The 26674-nt window shown below is 40.2% G+C and overlaps 1 protein-coding gene across 1 annotated transcript; it reads right to left on the bottom strand.

The window, feature by feature from the left end:
• Nucleotides 1-876: 876 nt before the first annotated feature.
• LOC147845457 (zinc-binding protein A33-like) lies at nt 877-23421 on the bottom strand. The gene is made up of 6 exons (XM_087243669.1): nt 22945-23421; nt 20570-21209; nt 15619-15714; nt 9771-10024; nt 9579-9697; nt 877-4168 (listed from the first exon to the last, which is right to left on the bottom strand). Exons 2-6 carry the CDS (start codon nt 20957-20959, stop codon nt 3666-3668), a joined length of 1362 nt encoding a protein of 453 aa, XP_087099795.1. The 5' UTR covers nt 20960-21209; nt 22945-23421; the 3' UTR covers nt 877-3665.
• Nucleotides 23422-26674: the final 3253 nt, after the last annotated feature.

Raw genomic sequence — 26674 nt, 5'->3', positions numbered from 1 at the left:
GAATGACAGGATCAGTAGTGATTGTCTATCTGTAGTTGTGTATGTGTGTGTGTGTGAGCCTGTAGTCTAACAGGTGTCCTTGACAGAGAGCAGGAATTTCAGAGCGTCTTCTTATCTTGCTATCAGGAAGAGATGTTTTTCTCCAGCCGAGGCCGTCTGGCAGGAGAAAGAAGAGAGCCGAAACAGTAGGGAAATACTTCAACTTTAGGTCAAGATCTGCCAATTTCACAGATATTTAATGTCCATCACTCGATTTCACCTCAATGTTTTCCAGTTTGCGGTCTAGGACCATAGTCTGATTTGTGACACTACCCATATGCGTATCAATCAAGCCGGCCAGCCTGGTGGGGTTTTGCGCAGCACTGACCGCTGTCATCATTTGTCGATACCCCAGGGCCCCGCATAAGCCCATCAGCAGAAACCCTGTTATCAAAGTTTCGAATAGGTAAATATCTTCAATATCCTCCAGAGACAGAGCAGCCAAGCACAGGTCTCGCCACTTCTCCCACCCATCCATCACGTATCCAGCTGCAAACGTTCCCGCAGGACAAGTGGGCTCTCCCAAGCCCAAACTTCTCGTTGAGAAGATGGTGTCAATCGCATTCAGAGACCAGTTGATCAAATCCATAATTCCTTATTTGTTTGGATAGCAGGACACGGAGAGCCTCAGAGATAGAATAAGACGAGACAAGAGGAGCTAGTAAGGAGAGATATGGGAAGGAGAGGAAAGAAGTACGACCGCCTTTGCAGAGAGCCAAAGAGAGAATGATTGATGCTTTATGAATTACATTAAAATTTTATAACACAAATTACATTACTAACTCTTCATGCTGAGCATAGATTTTTTATTGTAATTCTGAGTGCTTAAACGATGGGTTGGTAAATATTCTGAAAGTTTATTCAATACAAGTGAGAACAATACAAGTATTGAAAGAAACAAAAGAACAAAAATATGTACATAACACATTAATTTAAAGTTTTATGTGTAGTCAGAGACAAAGAGGGTTTTCATTGTCACAAGTTAGCAGGACCTTCAGTTCCTGTTGGTATTAAATGTCATAATCCTATCTTATATATTTATAATGATTAATATATTCCTCATCTTTATCCACCATTTCTATAAGAGCAGGCACAAAAAATTTGATGCATAAAACCAAAGCCTGTAGTGCAACAGTTCACTCTTCGTTTATTTGTGGATACAATAGACTCGGAAATCAAACTTAAGGACTATTTACACTTTCATTAGCTTCACATTAGGTATGGCTTTAAAGATGCTTGTGCCCTTCCTCAAAACTCTCAGCTGCCTCTTTCGCATACGTTATACATATAACATTGACCTATGAGCTTCACACATGTAATAGAAATGTCCCAAATATGCAAGCTGTATATTAAAATACAGTCATTTGTAAAATAAACAATATATCAATAATATGAAAAAAATACAAATGGTCCTAATGTTTTTTATGGCTGTAACAATATTAATCCTGTTGTTTTAATATGTATGTGCAGTATGTACACTTAGTTTTCTGTAAACCACACTGTGAAATCTTACTAGGCATTTTACAGTGTTGCCAGTCGAATTACTGTAATAGAGCAGTAGCAGTGACTAACGGTTATATACTTAAAATTACAATGAGTAACTGGCAGGAGTGTTAGCAGTTAACTACTGTACTGTAGTGCTACTACTCACAGCATGATACTGCACACACTAATGGTATGTCATATATAGTTGTCATTTGTAGGGTTAGTGAAATTAATCAATATTCTTTACTGGTATATAAAAAATAGAAAGGATGGCGCTAATAGCTGTTTGCTGCACCCGTGTGATTGGCTGTTTTCTGCACTCGTTTGATTGGTTGTTCGCTACACTTCTGTAATTAGCTGTTCGCTGCATTCGTGTGTCATGTGATTGGTTGTTTGCTACACTCATGTTATGTGATCATACTGCCCTGCAGTGTTCGTTTTAACGACAAAATGCAGGCATACATACCTCTGGCTATAATTCGTGTTGTCCAGAAATGTATATGGGGGATGCAATTTTTACAATAAGCCTGTGTCGGAGCAGCCCCCAGAACCCCCCCCCCCCCCCAACCTCCCCACGCTCTTTAGCTGGGGGTGGGGGTTGTAGCATTTTTCGCTACGCCACCGCCTATATCTATTGACCCCCTGGTTGTATTTTATTTGTAATATTCATGTTATTATTAATATTTTGTACTATTTAGTTTATTATATGCTTGGATATATCATATATAATTAACAATGGAAGTTGAAAATGGCTGATTCTTATTTGAAGGTTAAATAAAAACTAAAGAGAGAAAAAGAAGGAAAAAAAGAAGACAACACAATGCGCCTTAACTGTCATCCAATCAGATTACAGCTTCCTTTCCTTTGACATTTAAGTTGGCGCCTGTTTTTCATCGGTGAACGACTTTAATGCTTGGCTATCTCTAAGGCAGTGGTTCCCAAACTTTTTGCTATGTGCTCCTCTTTCTAATATTTGACACCTGTCAAGCACCCCTATCTCTGATTAAACTTTGTAAGTGCCGGACTGTATACGTATGAGGGCTTAAGACTGCTATTACCTAAAACCTCACCACAGACAAGATATAGCGGATTTGGATTTTTTGCTTTTTCAATCCATGTAAACCTGAAATCACTGTCACTATATTTACGCTTCTTACTTGACATTTTCTCACTCTCAAGTGTAGGCCTTATTCTCTTCATCAGTACATCTTTGGTGGATTTCCCTGTTCCTGCCCGTGCCTCTTCAACTTGTTCGTTATCCTCTGAGTTCATATATTCAAGGCCGCTGTACATCTCCACAGAAGAGGCCGATGTAGATGGTTCATCAGTACTGTTATTTGACTTCTTTAAAGTGGCAGTTTTTAACCAGGTGTCTGTTTTGATGAATATAGTTAGGGAAAAAAATTACGAATGTACCATCACTTAGCACCTAATGTGAAAGGGGCGCGGCTATTGTGACGCAGACCTGGAGCCGTGAGATGAGTGAGTATACATAGGTTGTAAATTACAATTTGTAATGTGATTTTTTTTCTTTCTCTCTAAATGACTTTTCTAGTGAAGTTTACCTAAGATAAATGGATAAAATCTTTCCGCTATTACAAACATTCTCTCACGCACCCCTGGTGATCAATCTGTGTACCCCTACGGGTTCACGCACCCCAGTTTAGACCGCTGGTCTAAGGTATTGAGAGTTTTCAAACTAATGAATATCAAACTCTGACAACTCTTTCTCAAATTTAAACACCTAATATTGTTTTCATTTTCAAAATATTTTCCTCTTAATTCAATCCCATGCAAAGCATGCTGGGATTTACACATCCATTACGCCACATCCATTTAAAAAAATTACTTAATATTACTAGGTTTGCAAAAATTTGAAAATGTTCAAATATTACAAATTAATTAATATGAATATTAAACTCTCTTTACTCATTTAATTTATTACATCAAGTAAACCTGTAAACATTAAATATCTCTAAATTATTCTAGTTGTCCATCACACTTAATATTACAATAAAAAAATTATGAGAGTAAATTAATTAGTCATTTCCTTCAGTGTGCAATTATTTCTAGTGTAGTCACGCAGTGTGAAAACAATGGTGATCCAAGAGTTCTGAAAATCCCACAGTATAAATCCTGCATTACTGACTAATCAATGGTAAGATCCTCAGAAAGGAAGACAACCCACAATTGAAGAATGGAAAGACTGAGTGAGTGAAGGTGGTTGTGAATGTGTGTAGATGTGTTTTAGCTACAGGATCAGAGAAAGACACCATTCCACTGTCATAGTCTAGTGAAACCCTCACACGCTCAAGCTTCTCTTTAACACGAAAACCAGCCCATTTAGTCTGTTCGTCTGAATGATACCACACACACCAGACACCAGTGTTATAAAAAACTCGCCCCTTACAATGGTTTATTGCTGTAGTTACTCCAAGACCCCAGCCTGAGTTGTCTTTAACCTCCACATCCCAGCTGTGTTTCCCTGAGTTAAACCCCTCTGAACCCAGAACACAGAAATACCAGTCGAATCTCTCGGGATTAGGAGGTAGAGGTTGTCTGTTCCCAGTCCCTCTCCCGCTAGTTAGATCATCTGACAAGATAAGATGTGGATTTGCAGTGTTCGGATCCAGAATCACAGGAGCTGAAGAGACACAATCAACAGCGGCTTTTATTCTCCTGTTCATATCATGATAAAAAGTGGACCAAACACAGACTATAAATTATGACCCTTATACTATTGCTCGAGTATATTGGCCAATTTAATATAAAATTTAAAATTAAGACTATATTTTACAACTACACAATACACACATATACAGTTCATAATACATCAATAACTTTATATCTTTAAAGAAACTTTACTAAAAGAAACATTACTGAAATTGTGTTGTGGTTCAAGAAAGAAGTATGTCTCGGGTTACGTATGTAACCATAGTTCCCCGAGAGGGAACGAGACACTGCGTCTAACCAGAACGCTAGGGGAACACCTCTTTTATACACGTCTTGAAGCACATGTGAAATCAATCTAATGTAATTAAGCAGGTGTCGTCAGACCAGAGAGTATAAAAGCCTTTACTGAGCATTCAGTATCAACTTCGAATTTGCTTGAAAGAAGTAACAGGCAGAAGAGAGTATGGCGGAAAACGCAGTGTCTCGTTCCCTCTCGGGGAACTATGGTTACATATGTAACCCGAGACTTTCCTCATTTAGGGAACTTCAACACTGCGTCTAACCAGAACACTAGGGGAACGCAATACCCACTAGGCCAGACTCACTGCTAACTGTGAACGCACACTACGCAGTGAGAATAGAGGACCCTGGTGAGGGGTCTACATCGTGTTGATAGTGACGCACAAATGTATGTGGTGTCGACCATCCTGCCGCCAAACAAATGTCAGAAAGGGCTGAGCCCGAAATAGAAGCTTTGGAGGCCCCTACAGCCCTTGTGGAGTGGGCCTTAACAAATTTAGGTGCGGGACGTCCAGCAGCCTGATAGGTAATTAAGATAGTCTCAACTATCCAATTACTTATTGTCTGCATATTCGCCAGACTCCCCCTCTTTGAAGGTCCGAAGCAGACCAGTAACTGTTCACTCTTTCTCCAGTTGATAACCCGGTTAACATATGTATTCAGAGCACTAACTGGGCAGAGTAAGTTTAACTTCTCTTGGTCCGACGACTGAAATGGGGGCAGGTGAAAGGCCTGTAGCACAGCAGGTCTCGCCACATGAGTGAGGCACGTACCCCGGTCTGTGATAAAGAAAGGCTTTGGACATGCCTGGAGCAAACTCCAGAAATGAAGGTGCAACCGACAAAGCCTGGAGGTCACCAACCCTTTTTAAGGAAGAAATAGCTAATAAGAAAGCTGTTTTTAGTGTCAGAAACTTATCTGATGCCTCCTGCAGTGGCTCAAATGGGGGAACAGAGATGCCCTCGAGCACCAATGTTAAATCCCATGTCGGTACCCTGTGTGTGCTGACAGGCCTTAGCCTTATGGCTCCACGAAGGAAGCAACGAATTAGCGGATGCTGTCCTAGTGACTCATCATCTAGGAGAGAACTGTAAGCCGCTATAGCTGACACGTACACTCTCAGAGTGGATGCAGCCAACCCAGCAGACAGGCGATCTTGGAGAAATTCCAGCACTGAGGCTACCTGACAGCTGACTGGGTTCAGCTGGTGTTCTTTGCACCAAGCTGAAAAGAGAGCCCATTTTAGCGCATAAAGCTTCCTTGTGGAGGGAGCCCTGGAGCTTAGAATGGTCTGAGCAACCGCGGTTGACAGTCCATACTCTATGAGGTGGGCCCCCTCAGAGGCCACACCCACAGTTTCCACAGGTCGGGTCGGGGATGAAGTATCATTCCTCCCGCCTGGGACAGAAGGTCCCTCCTGATGGGGATCTCCCACGGGAGACCTGCCAGCAGGGCTATGAGGTCCGAAAACCAAATTCTGGTTGGCCAAAATGGGGCTACCAGCAGTAACTGTACTCCGTCTTGAAGGACCATCTCCAGGACTCCTGGGAGCAGAGCGACCGGGGGAAAAGCATACAGACTTAGCCTCGGCCATGTCTGAATCATGGCATCCAGTCCCAGAGGGCCTGTATGCGAGAGAGAAAACCACAGTACGCAATGCGTGGTCTCTTGGTAAGCAAACAGGTCTACCTGTGCTTTTCCGAATCTTTCCCAAATGGTCTCCACCACCTCAGGGTGAAGTTTCCATTCCCCGGATCTCACCACCTGCCTCGACAGGAGATCTGCTCCCATGTTCAGATGGCCCGGGACATACATTGCCTTGATGGACAGAATTTTGTTCTGGGCCCACAGGAGGATCCGATGTGCTAGTTTGCATAGCATTCGAGATCCGTGCGGACTAGAATTTGATGGCCCCTTAGATCTGGGAGAAAGTGTTTTAAGGCCAGAAACACGGCCATCATCTCCAGGCAGTTTATGTGCCAGTAACGATGATGTTCTCCCCATCGTCCCGCTGCGGGAAGCCCCCTCAGGGTTGCTTCGCAGCCCGTTAGAGAAGCATCTGTCATAAGCATAACACGATGACAGACAGCCCCCAACACTGGGCCCTGGGACAGGAACCAGGGCGTTTTCCACATACAGTAAGGCTCGAAGGCAGCGCCGCGAGACCTTGATCATGCAGAAAGAATTCCCCTTGAGGGAAAACCCGCTGGATTTGAGCCACCACTGCAGGGGTCTCATGTACAGCAGACCGAACGGAATTACGCTGGTTGCTGCTGCCATGAGACCCAACAACCTCTAAAGGTGTTTCACAGTGATGAACTGGCCTAGTTTGACTCTGTGTACGGCTGACTGAATCGAAGCGATTCGTGGCGGGGACAGACGTGCTCCAATCGTCATGAAGTCCCATAGCACACCTAAAAAAATGGTCGTCCTGGCTGGAACAAGCACACTTTTTGCGGTGTTCAACCGAAACCCCAACCTTCTGATATGGGTGAGAACAACATCTCGATGTCGAACTGCCGTATCGTGAATCTGAGCTAGAAATAGCCAATCGTCTATGTAGTTTAGGATACGTATACCCTGCATACGAAGTGGAGCTAGTGCCGCTTCGACTATTTAGGTGAAGGTTCGAGGTGACAGAGCTAGGCCGAATGGAAGAACCCGATACTGGAACGCTTCGCCCCCGAAAGCGAACCTCAGGTATTTCCTGTGTTGGGGAAGGATGGAAATATGGAAGTATGCGTCTTTCAGGTCTATCGTCACGAACCAGTCCTCGGACTGAATTTGTGACACCACGTTTTTGATGGTTAACATCCTGAACCTGAGGGCCCCGACCGACTGTTTTCGATTTCTCAGATCTAATATGGGACGCGATCCCCCATCTTTTTTGGAAACTATAAAATACCGGCTGTATAACCCTGACTCTCTGTCGAGTGGGAGAACACGCTCTATTGCGCCTTTCTTTAATAGAGCCAGTACTTCCTGTTCCATAACCAGAGCCTGTTCTGGCTTCACTACGGTGGGTGTAATACCATTGACGTGAGATGGGCGTGCACAAAACTGTATTTTGTAGCCATGTTCCACTGTGAGCAGGACCCACTGAGACACCATCGGCAGGTGTTTCCACGCTGCCAGAAAATGTGCTAGGGGTACCAGCCTCTTGAGACTGACCTCTGGTTGCTCTTGGACCCCCCGAGGAGGGGGTGGGGCCCCCAATGCCCTCAGACACTGAGGAACGCCACCCCGGGAGACACAGAGCCAGCATAAGTGGTGAGGTGGTCTCTCCCTTTCTCCACGGACCCTGGTTCAGTGAGGGCGCCTGGTTCAATAGTGCTCTCGATGTCCAGGGGGACCTTGGGAAGCCTGACTCCCAACACGTCAGGACTTCCTTTTATCCTTCGCCTTCCTCGAAACTATTATCGTCCTCGTGGGAATTTTAGGGGAAGGCTCAGGCTGAGAGCATGCTCTCCAGGCCCTCTTTTTCTGAGGGGGAGCCCGGGAAGCCACGCTCTCCTTTTGTACCGCATGGTATGAGGAGCTGGTTGATGGCTGGGGCTGTCTTTTAACAGCCCCTTGACTTTTTGGTCTTGGGGGAAGAAAGTCCCCGAGGGAGCTAGAGCGTTTTTTGACTTGGTCAAAGGATTCGGCGATGCGATCGACGGCTTCTCGAAGCTGTTCACGTGTCGCTCCCCCGCCATCTAGGCACTCTTTAATTAGGTCAGCCTGATATGCCTGCAACACTGACATAGTGTGCAGGCATCCGACAGACTGACCAGCCGTCATAAATGCTAGACCTGATGTTATTCTTAATGGTCTAGACGACAAAGGAGGGACCCTTGCAGATTTTAAATCTGGACGCAGATGACGCGCTAAATCTTCTTCTATTAAAGGCATTTCTTTACATGCTTTTTCCCTAAGCCCACGAACTGCTGAATAAATAACCGTTTTCGGTGTCATTAAACGTGCTGAATAAGGATTTTTCCATGATTTAGAAACAGCCTCATGTAGCTCGGGGCAAAAGGGGAGGTCCCTCAGTGGAGGATCTACTCTGCTGGGTAATTCTCTCTCATCCAGCAATTCTGTCAGATGCAGCTGCTGCTGCTCACGTGCTGGCTGCCACTCTATTACGTCAAACCTGTCAGCAGCACGTGAAATCACCTCCACTAACTCCTCATATTCCACTGACTGGGGCGGCAGATTCCCAGACCCTCATTGCGTTTGCTGCAGCGTTTGCTCGGAAACGGAGGACGCCGCCCTCCCACGAGGCGCAGAAGAAACCGCAGAGTGTGCTTCTGACGCTCCCGAAGGAGAATTAGATCTCACGGATCCAGAAAGAGAAAGGACAGAGTCCATCTCCATCTTATCCGCCAGATCCCCACGACTGAAGTCGACGCTCAGCCTCAGCACGAGCGGGACCCAAACCGCGAGGGGAACGCGCCACTGGAGCTTTATTAAAGAACTCCCTCCGACTACGCAGCACTTTGCGGGAGAGAGCGTCACAGTGCCCACAGTCAGCATTCTCAAATGCTGCCATGGCATGCTCCTCTCCCAAACACTCTAAACACAAATCATGTGAGTCACCAGCCGTAATAAAGCGAGGGCATGGAGGCACACAATGTTTAAAGCTTTTCTCTGCCATATCAAAATAAAAAAGTAAGTTGTCAGTATTTTGTGTATGCAAGTCAGTAATGAAAGTTTACAGAAAGAGGGCGTATTTTCACGTGCGTGCTTCTTGAAAGCAAAGAAGTTAACACTGAATGCTCAGTACAGGCTTTTATACTCTCTGGTCTGATGACACCTGCTTAATTACATTAGATTGATTTCACATGTGCTTCAAGACGCGTATAAAAGAGGTGTTTCCACTAGCGTTCTGTTTAGACACAGTGTTGAAGATCCCTAGATGGGGAACTGTAGATTTTTCCTTCAAATTTTCAGCTGATTGATATTACCCAAGCATTGTTGAGATTTTATTTTAAAAAGTTACAATTTTGTTGTTGTATTGTGGATCATTTGGTTTATTTTTCTGTATGTACTTAAGAATTTTTGAAATGAGATTTGCATCCTGTAGTGTAGACTCTTACTGTAGTGGACGATGTCCTGCATCTTCCTCCAGACTCTGTACTGCAGGTTCCCCAAGTACTGAGACACATTAATCAAAGCTCCAGAAGGCGTCTGTGGATCCGGCTGTGAGATCTGGACTCTGGAAGTACATTCAGGAGTCAGAACTGCAGTGGCTTTGGCTACAGAAGCAGAGACAGCAGCAGATCACTCACCTTTTCATTGAGCCTGGAAACTCCTTCAGAAAGCAGACGCCATTGGCTTTTAGCATCTCCTCTGTGTCTCTGATCGTGCATGAAAGAGCTGAGATGTGTGTGTTCATCTCCTCCAGCTTCTCCTTCATCACCTGCCTCTTCTGCTCCTCTTCCTCTCTCAGTGCAGTGATTGTAGCTTCTTCTTCATCTCGGAGAAACTGATGAAGCTTCTCAAACTGCTGTTTAATCTGATGCTCAGTGTCATCGGCTTGAGTCTTAAAGAAAACCACAGACAATTCATCATCAACACAACATGTCATTAATTAAAGCCCTTAATTAAAAATAATCTACAATAATCTACAACAAACCATCGTTTACAGTGAATTTGTAACAGCTAAAGGTTGTTTTGTCTAAAACCACATATTTTTATGCAAATTTAAAACAAAATTAGGGCAGAGCAAGTTTAAATATTGCATTTCATACACCGTGGCAATTCAAAGTACTCTACATTAACGGGAATAAAAGTGAAAAGTATAAGAAAATAAAAACAGATAATAAAAATGCTTGAAAACTGATAACAACAGATAAAATGTGTTAAAATGGGCTATGAAAGAATGAAAAGGAAAAAAGACACAATTTTGCAATCTGTCGGATGCAGCACAGTGCTCATTCAGTAAAGGCACAGCTAAACAGATGTGTTTTCCGTCTGGATTTGAATGTACCTAATGTTGGAGCACATCTAATCATTTCTGAAAGCTGATTTCAGCAGCGTGGGGCGCTGTTAGTAGCTGAAAGTGGATTTACTGCTTTGATGAAGTTTGCATGTTCTCCCCGTGTTGGTGTGGGTTTCCTTCCGATTTCCCCCACAAGTCCAAAAACATGTAGTACAGGTGAATTGGGTTAGCTAAATTGTCCATAGTGTATGTGTATGTATGGATGTTTCCCAGTGATGGGTTGCAGCTGGAAGGGCATCTACTGTGTAAAACATAAGCTTGATTAGTTGGCAGTTCATTCCGCTGTAGCGACCCCAGATTAAAAAAGGGACAAAGCTGACAAGAAAATGAATGGATGATTGAATGATATCTGAAATAATGATGGGTGGTTATTCTTGAATGATTCATTCATTTTGAATGAATCTGTCACTGTTTATGGGTCTGTGTGTTCCTTCTATGTTGTGTGTGTAATGTTTGACAGATCTGTTCTGTGTTTATCTTCGTCATTTGTGTGTTCATGTGGTATTGTTGTCACCGGTGATTCCTCGTTGCTTAGCACCACTCAGCTGATTCATCAGCGCACTACAGCTGCTGTGCATTCCTATGCTTATATATAGTTGGTGCTCCAGTTTCTCATTGTTAGTTCGTTGTTGTTTACGTTTATGTCTGTGTCTTCTCAGGCTGTCCTAACTGAGTTCCATTGGTGGCGAGTACGCTTCCCGAAGCGGAGTTGCTTCTCGTTGTCAAGTGTTCACTTTACATAAATTTGCAACCTTCCTCATTTCCTACAGAAGAGAGTACGTTGCATTTGTTGTCACCTTACTGTCAGGGAAAGCTGCAGCCGTGCTGTTTCTCTTTTCAGTCCTTTTCCGTGGAGATCAAGAGAGTTTTCGATCAGGCAGCTTTAGGCAGTGAAGCGAAATGCTCGCTGAACTCTGTCATGAAAGCTTAACGAGATTTATGCTCTGAAGTTGGCAAAAACTTTAGATGGTCTCATTGATTTGGCCATCCGAGTGGACACCAGGCTGCAACGCAAGACACCACGTACATAACATGTCTTGACACACTTTTTTCTTCACCTCCGCTGGTGGTAGACACACCCACCTTTGACCCTGAGCCCATGCGACTCTTGGTACAGGAGAAACAACATCACTGCTGGAGATATAGTAGCTCCGTGTCCAGTAAGTAGGTAAGAAGTTATTGGCGGGTGAGGTCATTTTGGACAAACCCTCCTGTGCTGCCACTCTGTTATCAGTTAAGTTATGCTGGAACTCTGACAATCATGAATGTCAAGTGTTTATTGACTCCACACTTGCTTACAGTCTGAAATTTGCTTCCCCTTTCTCAACCTATCGCTGTCAATGGTCTCAATGGGCTTTCTCTTCCCCTATCACACACTCCACTGGTCCCATAAAACTAATTACATCTGGCAAACATTCTGAATCCATTACAGTTTTTTTTTTAACAGAGACCACCTGTGGTCCTTGAAAATCCCTGGCTGGTATTACACAAGCCCCATATAAATTGGGGTCATAAATCAGTGTTTTCGTGGAGTGAGAGTTGTCATGAGTCTTGTCTTGTGTCTGCTTGTTCAGTTGTCTTGTTCTGTTTCAGGAGGAACACATAGACCTGTCTAACATGCCCAGTGAGTACCTTGACCTGAAGAGAGCATTCAGCAATCTCGAGTTGCCTCTCTATCTCCTCATCGTCCCTATGACTGTGCCAAAGACTTATTACCAGGTACGTCTCCGCCTAAGGGCAAATTATACTCGCTTTCTATCCAAGAGAGGAAGGCCATGGAGAAATATATTTCTGATTCTCTAGCACCCAAGATCATCCGTCCCTCTTCTTCACTGGCGGGAGCAAGGTTTTCTGTCTGTGAATTGAATATCGTGGGCTGAATAACATCACAGTGAAAAATACTTATCCTTTGCCGTTGATGTCTTCAGCTTTTGAGTGTCTGCAGGGGGCGGCCTTTTTCACAAAAATAGATCTATGCAACGTATATCATTTGGTCTGTATATGAGAGGGGGATGAATGGAAGCCTGCATTTAATAGCCCCAGGGGGCATTTTTGTCAATGTTTATTAATTTATTGCGTTTTTCCCTTCGGCCTCAGTTTATCAGTTTATCTATGTCTACCTGGATGACATACTGATATTATTTACTCTCTCCAAGAACATGTTCAACACAACAGACAAGTGTCTGTTCCATTTTTGGATCCAGAGAAGATTCAAGTTGTGGTAGATTGGCCAACCGCAGACTCCTGTAAATCCCTACAGTGGTTACTAGGCTTTGACAATTTTTTCTGGTGTTTTTTTTTTTGCAATTTCAGCCAGCTCGCCGCACCTCTGACCACCTTGACATCCCCCAAGACTTTGTTCAGGTGGTCTAGTGCAGCGCAAGTTGTATTTACCAAACAGAAAGGCAGCTTTCTTTCAGCCCCCATTCTCGTAACCTCTGATCCCCTGAAGTTGGTATGTCAGAGGTGGGGGTTGGTGCAATCCTGTCTCAGCATTGCTTTTCGGACGGCAAGATTCACTCCTGCGTGTATTACTCTCATCGGTTATCTACCGACGAGCGAAATTTCGACATTGGTAATAGAGAGTTGTTTGGTGTCAAACTTGCTTTGGAGGAGTGGCGTCATTAGTTTGAAGGGTCCCTTTTATTGTTTGGACCGATCACAAGAATCTTGAAAACATCAAGTCTGCCAAAAGATTAAGCTCTAGGCAGGCTCGGTGGGCTTTATTTTAATGAGGAGATGTGCTGCAGGTATGTGTGGCAATCAGTCTATGGGGATGGCGTGATGTCAGAAGTCCGGTGATGATGACCTCTGCTGGCCAACGAGGGGAATGACTGGGACCGAGTCGGTGACAAACTCGTTGTGTTAGTTTTTATTTCTTGTGTTACAAGGAAGATTGAGTCGAAGGTTCACAAAGCCTCGGAAGAGGTAACGCCCCCGCTTGGATGCCCAGCGTGTTGGTTGTTTGTGCCAGAGGAGCTTCTGTCTGACGTCATATAGTGGGGACACTCTTCCAAAGTGGCTTGTCATCCGGGGGTGAGCCGCACATCATTGTTATTTAACAATGATTCTAGTGGACGGTTATGGCTCGCGATAAATGCGATTTTGTTTTGGCTTGCTCTGTTTGTGCCGTTTCAAATACTTTTAATCGCCCTCCTGCTGGGCTCCTTCAAACGCTGTCAGTGCCTTAGAAAGCCTGGTCCCATTTATTGCTAGATTTTGTAACAGGTCTCCAATCCTGCAATCATGCGATTTTAACCGTGGTCGACTGATTCTCAAAAGCCACTCACTTTGTCCTTCTGCCCAAATTACCCTCAGCCAGAGAAACAGTGGTTGCTGTCATTAATCACGTCTTTTGCATTCATGACCTCTTGACAGATATGGTTTTTGACTAGGGACCCCAGTTTGTTTAAAAATTTTGGAAAGAGTTCTGTCATTTTTTTGGGTGCCACTGTTAGCCATTCGTCTCGGTTTCATCCCCAGATAAACAGTCAAACTGAGAGAGCCAACCAAGATCTTGAACGTACATTGCGATGTTTGGTTTCTCAGAATCCCTCCTCCAGGAGTGAACAGCTCTCATGCACATAATTTATTACCAGTGTCGGCTACGGGCCTCTCTCTATTTTAGTATAGTTTAGGTTAACAGCCACCAAATTGTCCTAGTCTGAAATCTGAAGACGCAGTTCTTTCCGCCAACGCCTTTGTCCAGAGGTGCTAACGCACATGGAGCAGGGCCAGACAGACCCTCTTTCAGGTGGGTGCATGCACCAAGGCTAAAACCAATTGCCACCAGTCTAAACCTCTCGTTTACGTCATCCGTCAAAAAGTGTGGCTTTCTTCTTAAACATTCATTCTTTTAATGTGACACGAGAACGATGAGTCCTTTCAGGGAATGATTTGTTCATTCATGCATGCAGGCATTTGTGCAGGTGGAGTAGAAGATTAGTTCATCACATGAAAGATGCCAATCATATGCATTTAGAGCTGGAAAAGATTTGAGTCATTAATTTCTTGAGTCTTTGGTTTGAGTCATATCTTTACATGCCGTCACGTGTGACTCAAAAACCAAAGGACTCAAAAGGTGAACTAATCATGGGTGTTTCCGGCTCAGACTGTACGCATTGGCTAAGCTTATATGGGACTGTCAGTATGACGTGAACAAATGACTGAATTAAAGACATGTCAGATGAGCTGTGCTAATCATAGACAAAACACCAGATAATCATAAAGGATTATTTTCTCTTTCTTAGTATAATAAAATTTTAGTTGTGACTTGTTTGTAGTGTGATCAACGTTTGGGCTAGTTGTAGATGTGTTTGGAAGCATCTCTTAACATTGTAAGGTCATTTTTGCAAACTAAACAAAATGAATGAAATGACACACACACACAAAAAAAGATTTGTTCATCTCGATGAACAAGACTTAAAGATCCAAGTCAGTAAAATTACTGAATTTCCCATCACTATTCTGTAATGTATTGAGGTCCTATGCCAGTCATTCATTCATTCATTTTCTTGTCGGCTTAGTCCCTTTATTAATCTGGGATCGCCAGAGCGGAATGAACCGCCAACTTATCCAGCACATTTTTTTGCAGCAAATGCCCTTCCAGCTGCAACCCATCACTGGGAAACATCTATACACACTCATTCACACACATAAACTACGGACAATTTAGCTTACCCAATTCACCTGTACCGCATGTCTTTGGACTTGAGGGGAAAACTGGAGCACCCGGAGGAAACCCACGCGAACGCAGGGAAAACATGCAAACTGACCCAGCTAAGGCTCGAACCAGCGAACTTCTTGCTGTGAGGCGACAACACTACCTACTGCGCCACCGTGTCGCCCCATGCCAGTCATTAAAAATTAAAAGCAAAGAAAATAAAACTTTTGGCCATGTTTGGGTATTTACTGATTGTGTAATAGTTGCCAAGAAACAGTCACAGGAGAATATGTATAGAGTATTTTACAACAGTTTTATATGTAGCTCAACCAATCAGAATCAAGGACTACAATTAAACAGTTTAACAATACAATATTAATACAGTCATTAAAAAAAATCAAAAGCAGAATAGTACACTTCATTAAAAATTATTATGCATTATGATAAATCAAAATGATGTACCAGTTCTTACCTTGATGTGTTGAATGGTTTTCTCAAACTCTTCTTTAATGTCTTTATTGTGTTTAATTTTCTCCTGTAAGGACTTCAGTGCTGTATTGAGATCTTTCTAGAATTGAACAAATAAAAATACACAAACTCCAGATTACAATGAAAATGTAAGATATCCGACTTCTGTAGTTAACCATATCGTCACCAGAGATTCATACCTGTCAACCCTACTGTTTTTCCTGTGATTCTTCTGTATTTTACAATTCTATCCCGCTATTATCCAGTAAAGGTATTTTTCCATATTTCTCCCATTTTTTTCAATCTTTCTATGAAAGGTGGCAATAAACATTAAAAAGCAAATCACCAGGGGACGCCCCTTGCTCTTAAATGTGAATCTGTTCTATTCTTTCATTTTATTTAGGCTTGAAAACTCTTTGAAATAAATATATAAGCAGAGGGATTTCCTTACTTTCCATTACAGGCAATGCAAATCAATTCTGTGCACATTTTTTGAAGCACAGCGAAAATGGACACTGGGTTTTGGGTGCGTGTTTGAACAGACATACACATAATATTAATAATAACATCTAAACATGATGTCGATCTTGGTGGATTTTCTTTTAAACACAACAAATTTTGTCTTAAATGAGCATACAAAGTTAGAAAACAACACACAACATTGGAATTTTCACATCCCAATGATGACCGGTATAGAGATTGCCTGAATGTTGACTCTCACTCAAGACCTACACAGCTGATACATATTTTCTGGACTATTTAAGAATCACACACACTTTCTCATTGCAAAGTTTTGTTCTTCTCCAGTTAAACTGTTCTCAGTTTACACTGTTATTTATTATAATTACCCCTAGACTGTCTTCTGCTTACTGACTGACTTTGCTGCCTTCTCTGGTTGATGAAATGAGCTGTTTTTATACAGGCATTTAAACACATGATGAGGTATTGTGTTTAATCATTGGTCTAGACAGTTTGGTTGATTCAAATATTTGATTATTTACTCAACTATAAACAAAACTGCAGTTGAGAGTGTGATTATATCAAATATCACATACATTTATAACTAACAGAGGTGGAAAGTAACAAAATACATATACTCACGTTACTGTAGTAGTGTACTAGAGTAGTGTTTAAAATCTGTAATTTTACTTTTACTTAAGTATGATTTGCCTAAAGTATTGTTCTTCGATACATTTTAAATCATATGCGTTACCGAGTAAAAAATTAAATATATGAAGAAATGCAATGATAAAAGAAAAAGGAAATCGCACCTGGGGCCTCATATATCAACGCTACGTACACACAAAAACTTTGCGTCTGAATGCGCGCAGCTCCACGGCAGCTTTATGGCTGGCATACGCACATTTTTTGTGCGTGTCTGTTTTATTTCCATTGGCGACTCCTAGAGGTAGTTGTGTTAAATTGCTCTTTACAAAGTGTCTGAGCCTTGCAATGGCAGCTGTATGTGACGGGTTCATCTAGCAGGTATATAACGTTTCCATACCATACAGTTGACCAGCTAAACATTAAAGCACAATTTGCAGCGGTCGCCTGTTTTCCCAATGTAATCTGAGCGATCTACTGCACGCACATTGCTATAAAGACACTATCTGAAGATGAATTTGCATGCGTGAATCAGAAACATTTCCATTCAATAAATGTGCAAATAAAATATGATGCACAAACTTATTAATGATTCCTAGTTGTCTTTCTCGTGATAAATAGTGGGCAAAATCTGATATGTAGCGGGGAAAAAAGAAGAAAGAGTTCATCAGACGCTGGATTCGAACCGAGTTCATGCTCGAACATGTCAATTCATGATCACATGCATCTAATGAGGTGCGCCACTGAGACTAATTAAGTTAACATTTTACACCTATAAACCACACTATTTCTCTTTTAACTCCACAGTGCGATGTTCAGACCCAACTGTGTTAACCGCATCAGCTAAACTCTCCCACTCTATTTTTTTCTTTTGTTGTTAATTCTGGAGAACAAACTTGCAAATAACACCGCTTTTCTCCGGTCTACCTCCGAAAGCAGCACCTCCAATTCACATTCTGTTCAAAGTTTCTCTTTTTGCTTGATTTTGCCTTTGCTTTTTCGTTTGGTTTTGCCAAGGTAGAGTCATTAGCATAATCATACGGGGGAGGAGGCAGGGAGGGGTTTTGTGCTCGTGCATGTTGCGCTCAGTTTCACGTTCATTCGGATGTACAAAAGAATATGCGTGAGATTCGGCGTTCGCAGTGTTTCATACATCTGAATTTTTTTCTGTAAATGTGCGTACGCAATGTTTTAGTATGATTTCCACGCAAGTCTTCGTACATGAGGCCGCTGGAAACCACGTCACTGCAGCAGCAGTGTGGGAAAAATCAGGTAAACTTGTCTATCTACTCTTGCTGGAGTTGGATTTGTCGCCGGAGTTTAGAAAGTTTACCAGCAAAATGCCTGTCAACCCCAGCAATGACAAGGTAAGCTACTTTCTATGCCTCATTATTAATTTTAGCCATGCCTGCATGTACCCTTATAGGCGTAATATGGAAGTTTATGATGCAGAACATAAATAAATATATTACACGTGGAAAGTTTAGAATGCTTAGTATAAAAGCATCTTCAGTCCGTTGTTTAATGTAATGTTTGCATATGTATACTATAAATCTCCTCACTAATGCTAAAGTCTGATAATCTTCGTAGAAATGATCTTACGTTGAGATATTTCCTATTCTTGGTGGCGTATATCCCACATTGTATATGATTGCCATGACAACCTAAAGCCCTAAACTGACAATTCTGTCACTTACTCGCCATTTGCTTGTAATAAATATGTTTGATTCTCTTCCTTATGTTGAACACAACAGACGATCTAGCAGGAGCCAATCTAGCAACAACCAAAAAAACTGGGGTAAAACAAACTCTCATATTTTAAAGGCATGACGGGGGCAAATAGTCCGAACTGAGACCCACTTCATATTGTATATCTAACAGGCAGTGAAGATCGCTGATTTTTAAATAAATCAGATTTTAAGCATGACAATTATTAAATGAATAGACAGATTGTCGGAAGCTATTGGGCTGCCTGGCTAAAAATTAAAAGTCTGTAAGATGGCTAAATCTCTCCAAAATATCAGACCCTGAGAACTGTTATGGAATTTCATGAGACAAGATGCAATGCTCCAATGCATTTTCTAATCTGAGAAGTGATGAAGAAACCACTGTTGACAATGCAAACACAGGCTGGAGAAACAGAGCTACTCTGCAGCAGGGGGTAATGTGAGAAAGTCACTCTTCTCCTGCCACCTCAAGCCCCCTTCTTGACCCTTATGTCACCTTCTGATCAGAGCACATTTCACATGAAATGTTCAAGGTTTTAATATGGTGTATCTTGCAGCACTATATTCATGTTTGGTATCATTTTAAATGTCTCTGTGTGATTAGTAAAGTGGTCTTAATTTTACAGTAATATTTCACTGGTATATGTTGATTTGGTTTTTACTTTGATAAGATCTTGATAAGATGCTCTCCCTCCTAAAGCCTGGTTTATACTTCTGCGTCAAGTGACCGGCGTAACCCTCGGCGCATGCAACGCGCGTAGCTGTGCATTTATACTTCTGCGCGCTGTCTCTGTTGGGGGGAGAGATTTTGTAAAAAGACACCCTATTGCAGCATCTCTGAGACTTATGCTGCAATGTACTTCTCTGGTCAGGTATGCATCTCTAACTCTTTGATTTATCTTTGATTAATGGATGTTATGTTGTTAGTCTCATCTCTGCATTGGCTTCCTGATGATTTATTATGTAATTGGCAGAATACAATTTTACCTGACAAATAAAATGTTAAGTTTTGATTAATTCTGGAGTTTTGCGAATTCATTGTATCCAGTAGATTACGAGGAGTCTTCATTACCTTTATAGTATGGCATAAATTGAATTGATTAATAGGCGCATTTGATTAAATGTAGCCATAGAGAGCCTATAACATGTAGACCTTTTAATCATTTAACCACTGAAAGCAGCAAGTTGTATGGGCTTGGCTAAGGATCTATTTTTTTAAGACTAGGTAAGCGTTATGCAACCAGTTTATTCAAATATAGTTAATCCTGCATCCTCTGACTATTTTCAGAGTGTCGACATATTGTCCGTGAGAAGATGCGGAAACCCGGGGCGTGGAACTCTCAGCGATGTTGGTCCCTAATGATTGTACAATTTAAATTATAGGACCTCAGAAAATATCAAAACTCTAAATTAAATCATAAATGATGAATGTAATCCGTTCTTACAAATGTAATTTATGTAAATACTGTAAAAGTTAATTACAGATGTAATTACATACATGTATTTAATCAAGCATAAGTACACAGTAAATACATGTATTTACACAATAAGTACATTGTAACAAACTATTAATTCCTGTGTAAGTACATATTAGTTAAGGCCACTTAATATAAAGTGGGACCTAAAATTCTTTTCAGAAGCACTAGAAAAGGCTTACAAGCATTAAACCTTCGACCATGCAGTTAGTTTCGTCATTGGGCTAATAGATGGACTCTTACAAGTCCATTTTGTATAAATTGTTAAATACGATAATCTGTAAAATATTTTAAATAATTTTTGGTGTTGGTCTTTAATTTTGTTACTTATACAAAGTTACTTATACAAATAAAAACAACTAATTGGAGACTTATATCATCTTGTCCCTTTTGAGAAATAGTTACTCTACTTTTTACTCATGAGTACGTTTTTAGTTATTTTTTTACTTGAGTAGATTTATAGACATGTAACTTTATTTTTACTTAAGCAAAATGTTTTGTAAGCAACAGCACTTTTACTTGAGTAGAAGATTTTATTACTCTTTTCACCTCTGATAACTAAAATGAATGTTTCTAACAGATCCTCAACTCTATTGACTCGACTTTAGAAAAGAGAAGACTTTATTCTCATAAGAGTCATTTGTCTTACCTTATGTGATGAAACTACTTCACCGATGGGTCTAAATTTGTGATTGTCATGTTGTTTTGAAGTAACACACACAACACACATCAGCTGTTTGTCCTCCAGACAGAAGAGTTTGAGTTTCTCACCATGTAAACTACAGATCTCCTCTGACGAACATCCATATTTCCTCTCCTTTAAAAATGACTCGCACAAGTTTTTTAACACAAGGTTACAGGGAGGAAAATCTTTTGAGGATCTTCTCCTACAGACGGGACACTCCTGAGTTTTCTTGGTTTTCCAGAACTGTTGAAGACATTCTTTACAAAAACTGTGACTACAAGATAAAACTACTGGATCCTTAAAAATGTCATGACACATAGGACAAGAAAAATCCTCCTCTGATAGGGAAGCCATTTTCCCTGTTTGAGCTCCAGCAAAGTACTTTCACTTTCTGTCCAATGCTTCAAAAATTAACCACAAGAATCACAAATATCTGCTGCCCGTTCAGAAGCAAAGTTCTTTAAAACCCTGAGTGAAGAGTTTGTCTTCTTTCTCCACTAGTCCCTACTTGATTTTTCCCCCTTTTGATTGTCAATAAATTCTGAATAAAAATCAGTACATGGCGGAGAGGAGAAACCACACATCTGTCTCTTCCTGGTCAGAGCTGTAAAAGGTAGGAGTTTCTGATCTCATCAGGGTGTTTAAAAACAGGTTAAACCACCAGACTGGGGTTTCTTCAGGTTACATTTTAACAACTTTAAGAAAGGCTTAAAAACATTGCATGAAACTAAAAAAACATTCAATATTTTAGAACATCAACTTTATTTATGTGTATGTTTGCCTCTATACTTGTTACAGAGTTTGTCCAGATTCTGTCATGATCAAATCTTTGTCTTAAAAAAGATTTTAATTATGTAGCAGAATATAGAATATTGGCAAAAAAATAGTGCAGTGAATAATACTAAAATATACCGACAGTAGCAATTTGTATAATAATTAGAACAATAAACATAGCTGCAAGCAGCAATTATCGGGGCCAAGCAGCACAGCGGCCACATCAAAAACAAGCACAGCAACAAGCTACAGAGCAACTGGAAAATTTGCAAACATTTTGGCAGCATTGCCTTAGCCAAATTAGGTGAAAATTGGGCTAACAATATATGAAGAGTTCAAAATAGAAGGACAACAAGTGGTGTCAATTAGGGACTAAATTATATCAATGTTCTAAGAAAACCTTACGTCCTGGTACATATTTAGCACTATCCAGAATTGGATACAAGGGTATGATTTCAGAATGAGCCTGGGTTGTATGAATTACAGCAAATTTCAGGTGCTGCTGATCACAGAGAGCTGAACAGATCTTTTTTTAAAAAATTTTTTTATCTCAGTTTCTTTGCAAACTCTGTTTTGAGGACATGTTTCTATGTGTTACTATAGAGACATGTTAATACATGCCTTTCAATCTATTTGGTAGGTGGGGGAAAACCACACTCCTAATCAACGTTGCAGTGGACCTAAAAATGGGAGGGATTTTGATCCTATTTTAATGTAAGGAAATAGAAAAAATATACATTTCTTGTGTTTATATCACTTTAATATGACTGTGGACTACAGCTGAGGATCGTTCGGGCTTAATTTCTATAATTTTAGACGAGGCCAGGCTTGGGTGGTAAATGAACAATCATGTGTTGCAATTCGATTAGCGCAATAAAGTAATTAAAAAGTTTGTTACAACATTAAAATCCATCCCTGCAAAAGTGAAACAAATGATGTCTGAGAAGAAGTCAAAAAGAGGGAATTTTGACTGCGGTCAGGCCAGCTGCCAGTTCAAAAAGACCGGTCATTCTATCATAATGTAGACAAAGTATACAGGCTAATGTTGGCATTATTCTTTTAATATTCAGCTTAAACGTCACCTTAAAGCCGGATTGTGAAGTGATGAAACAAATCCTGCAGAGCCTTTATCTTAATTTTGTTATTGCCAAATATCTGTCTATTATGCCCTAAGTCTAGGGGAAAAAACATGGGCATAATAAACAGAAAAACAAGTGTTGGAGTGGTGGATTTCCCAAAACAAAACTTAATGCAAAAGATCCCCTTCAGTCGACAACCAAACTTGGACTCTCAGTTGAGAGTAATTAAATAGATTTATTATAGAAAAAAATTGTAATTTTAAATGAGCATCTCGTCAGGGTGGCAAAATAACAAATAGAAGAATCTATAAAGTAAATGAACTAAATTACCTATAAATATTTAAAGAAAAAATACAGGAAGCTTACCTTTCTCCCTAAACATAAACACAGTCAAAAGTGTCACGGTTTATGGATCTGTGTGTTCCTCCTGTATGTTATGTATCTTGCCTTGTGTGTTGTCATGTGTGAGGGTGTGTGTCTGTTTACCTTTTGTGTTGACAGCGTGCTATAGGATCAGCTGAAGTCATCAGCTGACTTAATCATCTTCCAGCTGGTCCTTATTTGCCTGGCTATATATTTCCTAATGTGGTATGTTCTGGTTATCAGTCCGTTGTTTGTCTTGTTTCTGTCTGTTATTTTCCAGAATCCTTCGTTGTTCATTGAAGTCTTTATTGTGACCCGTGGCTCTCTTGTTTTGAACTTTCTTGTCTCCTGTTCACTCCAGTGATATCCTTTGTCACATTTTTTCAGTTTTATTAAACACTTGCAATTGGATCCCTTTCGTCTAGTGTCGTGACACAAAAGTAATCAAATAAATAGGCAGGCCACCCCTACAAGCTCAAACTCTCAAAAGAAGTTTTGAGTATGAATAATGTTAACAAGTTTAAATGTTGGTCGTCGGCCGGAGGGGTAAAGGAAATCCAGGAGCTCCACTCTAAGCAGGTCGCAGCACAAATGAGCTCCCAAACCCTGTCGGAAGCTGCTTTTTATACAGGCCTCCAAGACCATCAGCCAATCAGAACACGAATCACGCCAGAATGGGAGCCTATGACGGGACAAAGAAAAAGACACATGCAATATGCAAAAAAACAAATAAACTTTAGTCGTAGCACCGTCATAATTTAGAATTTATTTACATTTAATTTTTTGTTGTGTTGGCCAATTTAAAGGCCAAGCGTATGTACCTAGGCCTATTTAGAGTTCTGAGATGTTACAATGTTACAGAGGACTTATCTGGCCTAACTTTTATGGCCTGAATACAGCTCTACTGTGTACACACTATACTTACACACAGTCCTGTTCAAACAGTTTACAAAAGTTGATATTTTACCTTAGGTGCCCTTTAACATCTTTTCAATCGTACAGGTGTGGATAAGTCTGTACAGCTTTGCTACTCACATGATTCCTTTTTTCTTTTCTTTTGTGAACCAGAACTGCAGTATTACAGGTATGTCAAAAGAAACTGCAAGGTTGGCATAGCAGGAGTGCTTTTTTTAATGAAGCATTTCCTTACATAAAAAAAGACTCAAGTTTTATGTTTGCTGATGGACTGTATGTGTATTATTTTTTTATTTGGCTTAGTGTTGGTTAAGCAGTGTAATGCACCATTAGTTCCAGCCAGTTCATCGTAGTTCTGTAATAATGCATTGATTTAATTAAAGAAACATACGCAAAGGGTTAATAGCCTGACACTGAGGAGAAGAAAATTAAATGAAATCCTTATTTTAGTTTTATATGTGCACAAAAGTTACGTTGTTGCTTGATAATATTCTGATCGAATCACTAAAGGCATATGAACAGTTTTTTTGGTATTTCTCTGGACTTTATGTAATTTCTGGTCTTTGTTTTTTTGTTGGACAGGACCCTCAATGTCTAAGGAGTATGAGGAAGCTCTTGGATTTCACCAGAATATCTTTATTTGTGTTCTGAAGGCAAACGATGGTCTCAGTGGTTTGAAACAACATGCTGTTGAGTAACTAATAACAGATATAATTGCAATTTTTTTGTAAACAAACTATTTAAGGTGGACTTTCCCTTATATAATGTTAAGATTTTAGAAACAAAATGACAAACAGGTGTGTGAATATTATAAAATCTGTGTAATGTGTGTATATATCTGCATGTATTGATAACTATTATTATTCAAATGAGTTTGATTTGAAGCTTGCATGATGTCATGCTAAAAAACTAAAGATCAGTGAGAGTAAACAAGTCAATTAATTATGTTTTTTCTTTGTTACATTTATAGCCAAATCAGTGTTGAAATTAAGTTGCGGTGATTAAATCACATTTGCTTATCCTTCTGACAATCAGCTTGAAGACATTATAACAGATCGCAAACTAATTTTTTGATCTGATTTATGTACAGTGCAGTTGTAAAGTAATATTTTCTGTTTTTTAGTAGAGATATTATATGAGACTTGCTTTGTTTACCAAATAAAGTGAATCTAATTTGATTTGCATTTTAAACATTAACTACAGGTTAAAAAGATATTATTATTTATTTCACATATTAAAGTTTTAGTTATGATACTCCAAATAATACTACCAAAATGGTACTACCAAAATAATTCCTTAGAAATCCGCAGATTTTTACCAAAATTTTCCTCAGAAATAACAAAAAACATCCGCAGATTCCGTCTGGCCCTGCGTATTACTTATAAGAGCTTAAAAAGTAATAAGAGTACACTGTTAAGTGTACTAAAAGTGTAAAAGTAGTTCACTTATATGTGCGAAAGTAATCCACAATTAAGTTTGAAATTTTGTGCTTACTTTATACTAGTAGTTTCCTATGTAACACTTGCCGTAAACAACTAAATTGCCAAGTTAGACAGTTAAATTATAGACAGGTTTTATAAAAAAATCTGAAAACAAATTACTGGTGTGCATATTAAGGTAAAACAAGCCCATTTACTTATTTTTAATATGTCACTGTAATAATTTATTCTATCAGCCTAACGAAAACCGATGAATAGTCGAAGGTTAAATGCGTGTAAGCCTTTCGTAGCGCTTCTGAAAGTTCAGTTTGTCTCCAATTTTAATTATTCCAATTTTACTATTTATGTTTTTAGCTGCACACACTATTAGTTGTGATATAAATTTAGATTTTGATATTTTTTTGGGTATATTCTTAATTGTATGTTCATTAGAGACCAAACGCTGCTTCCACATCCCGGGATTGCGTCTCAACACTCTTTCAGGAGTGAAAAGAGTTCAGGAGACTCCAGAATTTATCAAAAAGGTTAACATTTATTTTTCAGATAAAAGTGTATCAAGTTTTATTACAGAATCAAACAATAAATGCCAATTAAGAAGTAAATGCACAACATCAAATACTCAAAGATAAATCTAAGACCCCGTTTACACTCGGTCTGGTCAAAAATATGAAACAAAACCTTGTTACCAGTCACACCTGAGTATTTATCAATACCAGAGGGAAAGTTCAGGGAGGAGGACAAAAGTGTCAAAGTCTATCCTGGGCCTTTTTCTTCAGATTCCAGATTTTTGCTGTTTTATTCCATGGCACACTTAAGTCTAGAGTAAAACCTATCCCTACATCACTGTTATTTTCATTTTATACAACTCAAACATTCAGTTTAATCTGATCACTGAACCCAGGGCAGTATGTAATATTACATAAAAAAAATATTTCCTAGACTTTCATAGAAAATTATTGTATGCATTTTTTTATGTCTTTTTTACCAAAGAAGGCTCACTCAAATTCCAAAGGTAGATACTGATAAGATCAGGGCCTGGTCTGTGGATATTGGGGGTTTTAAGATGTGGTCACATGTTGTTGGGTCAGTTTTAATGTCTCAGCATTTGGGCTTTAGTCGCATGGTCAAAAAAAAGATACAAAATAGGTGTAAAACTCTGCTCTGTCTTTTTCTCCTGGCCTCTTTTCTGTCTCTGCACTTTCCTGCTCTGCTCCTCTCCTCCTCTCCTCCTCTGGAGTCTATCTTCTCTGACTCTACTGCAATCAGGCTAACTTCTGGGCTTGCTTTCTTTATCTTTCTCTCCCTCCCCCTTGTCTCTCCTTCTACCTCTGGTAACTTCAATTTAAGTTGGGTACAATTTATATCACATGTTTTATCACTTCATATTTGATCATTTTATACAGTTATTTTGTAATTAATTCAATTGTAACCATAGAGAATTATTGTCATTAAATCATCTGTGACGGCCTGAAAGGTTGGCCGCACAGTTCTGTGTAACA

The sequence above is a fragment of the Danio rerio genome, chromosome 3 (genome assembly GCF_052040795.2).
Source record: "Danio rerio strain M-AB ecotype USA chromosome 3, GRCz13ab, whole genome shotgun sequence".
NCBI lineage: Eukaryota > Metazoa > Chordata > Actinopteri > Cypriniformes > Danionidae > Danio > Danio rerio.
The sequence above is the reverse complement of the archived record's forward strand: the minus strand, read 5'-3'. Positions and strand labels throughout refer to the sequence as shown.

Bases quoted from the DNA above. Each gene is read 5' to 3' on its own strand.
- LOC147845457 (XM_087243669.1), bottom strand. From the start codon at position 20,959: ATGGCTTCCCTATCAGAGGAGGATTTTTCTTGTCCTATGTGTCATGAC. The intron at 15,715-20,569 runs GTAAGACAAATG...GTTCAATTCTAG, and splicing joins AAGTAGTTTCATCACATAAG to AAAGATCTCAATACAGCACT. The intron at 4,169-9,578 runs GTAAGAGTCTAC...GTGTCTCTTCAG, and splicing joins GCAGGACATCGTCCACTACA to CTCCTGTGATTCTGGATCCG.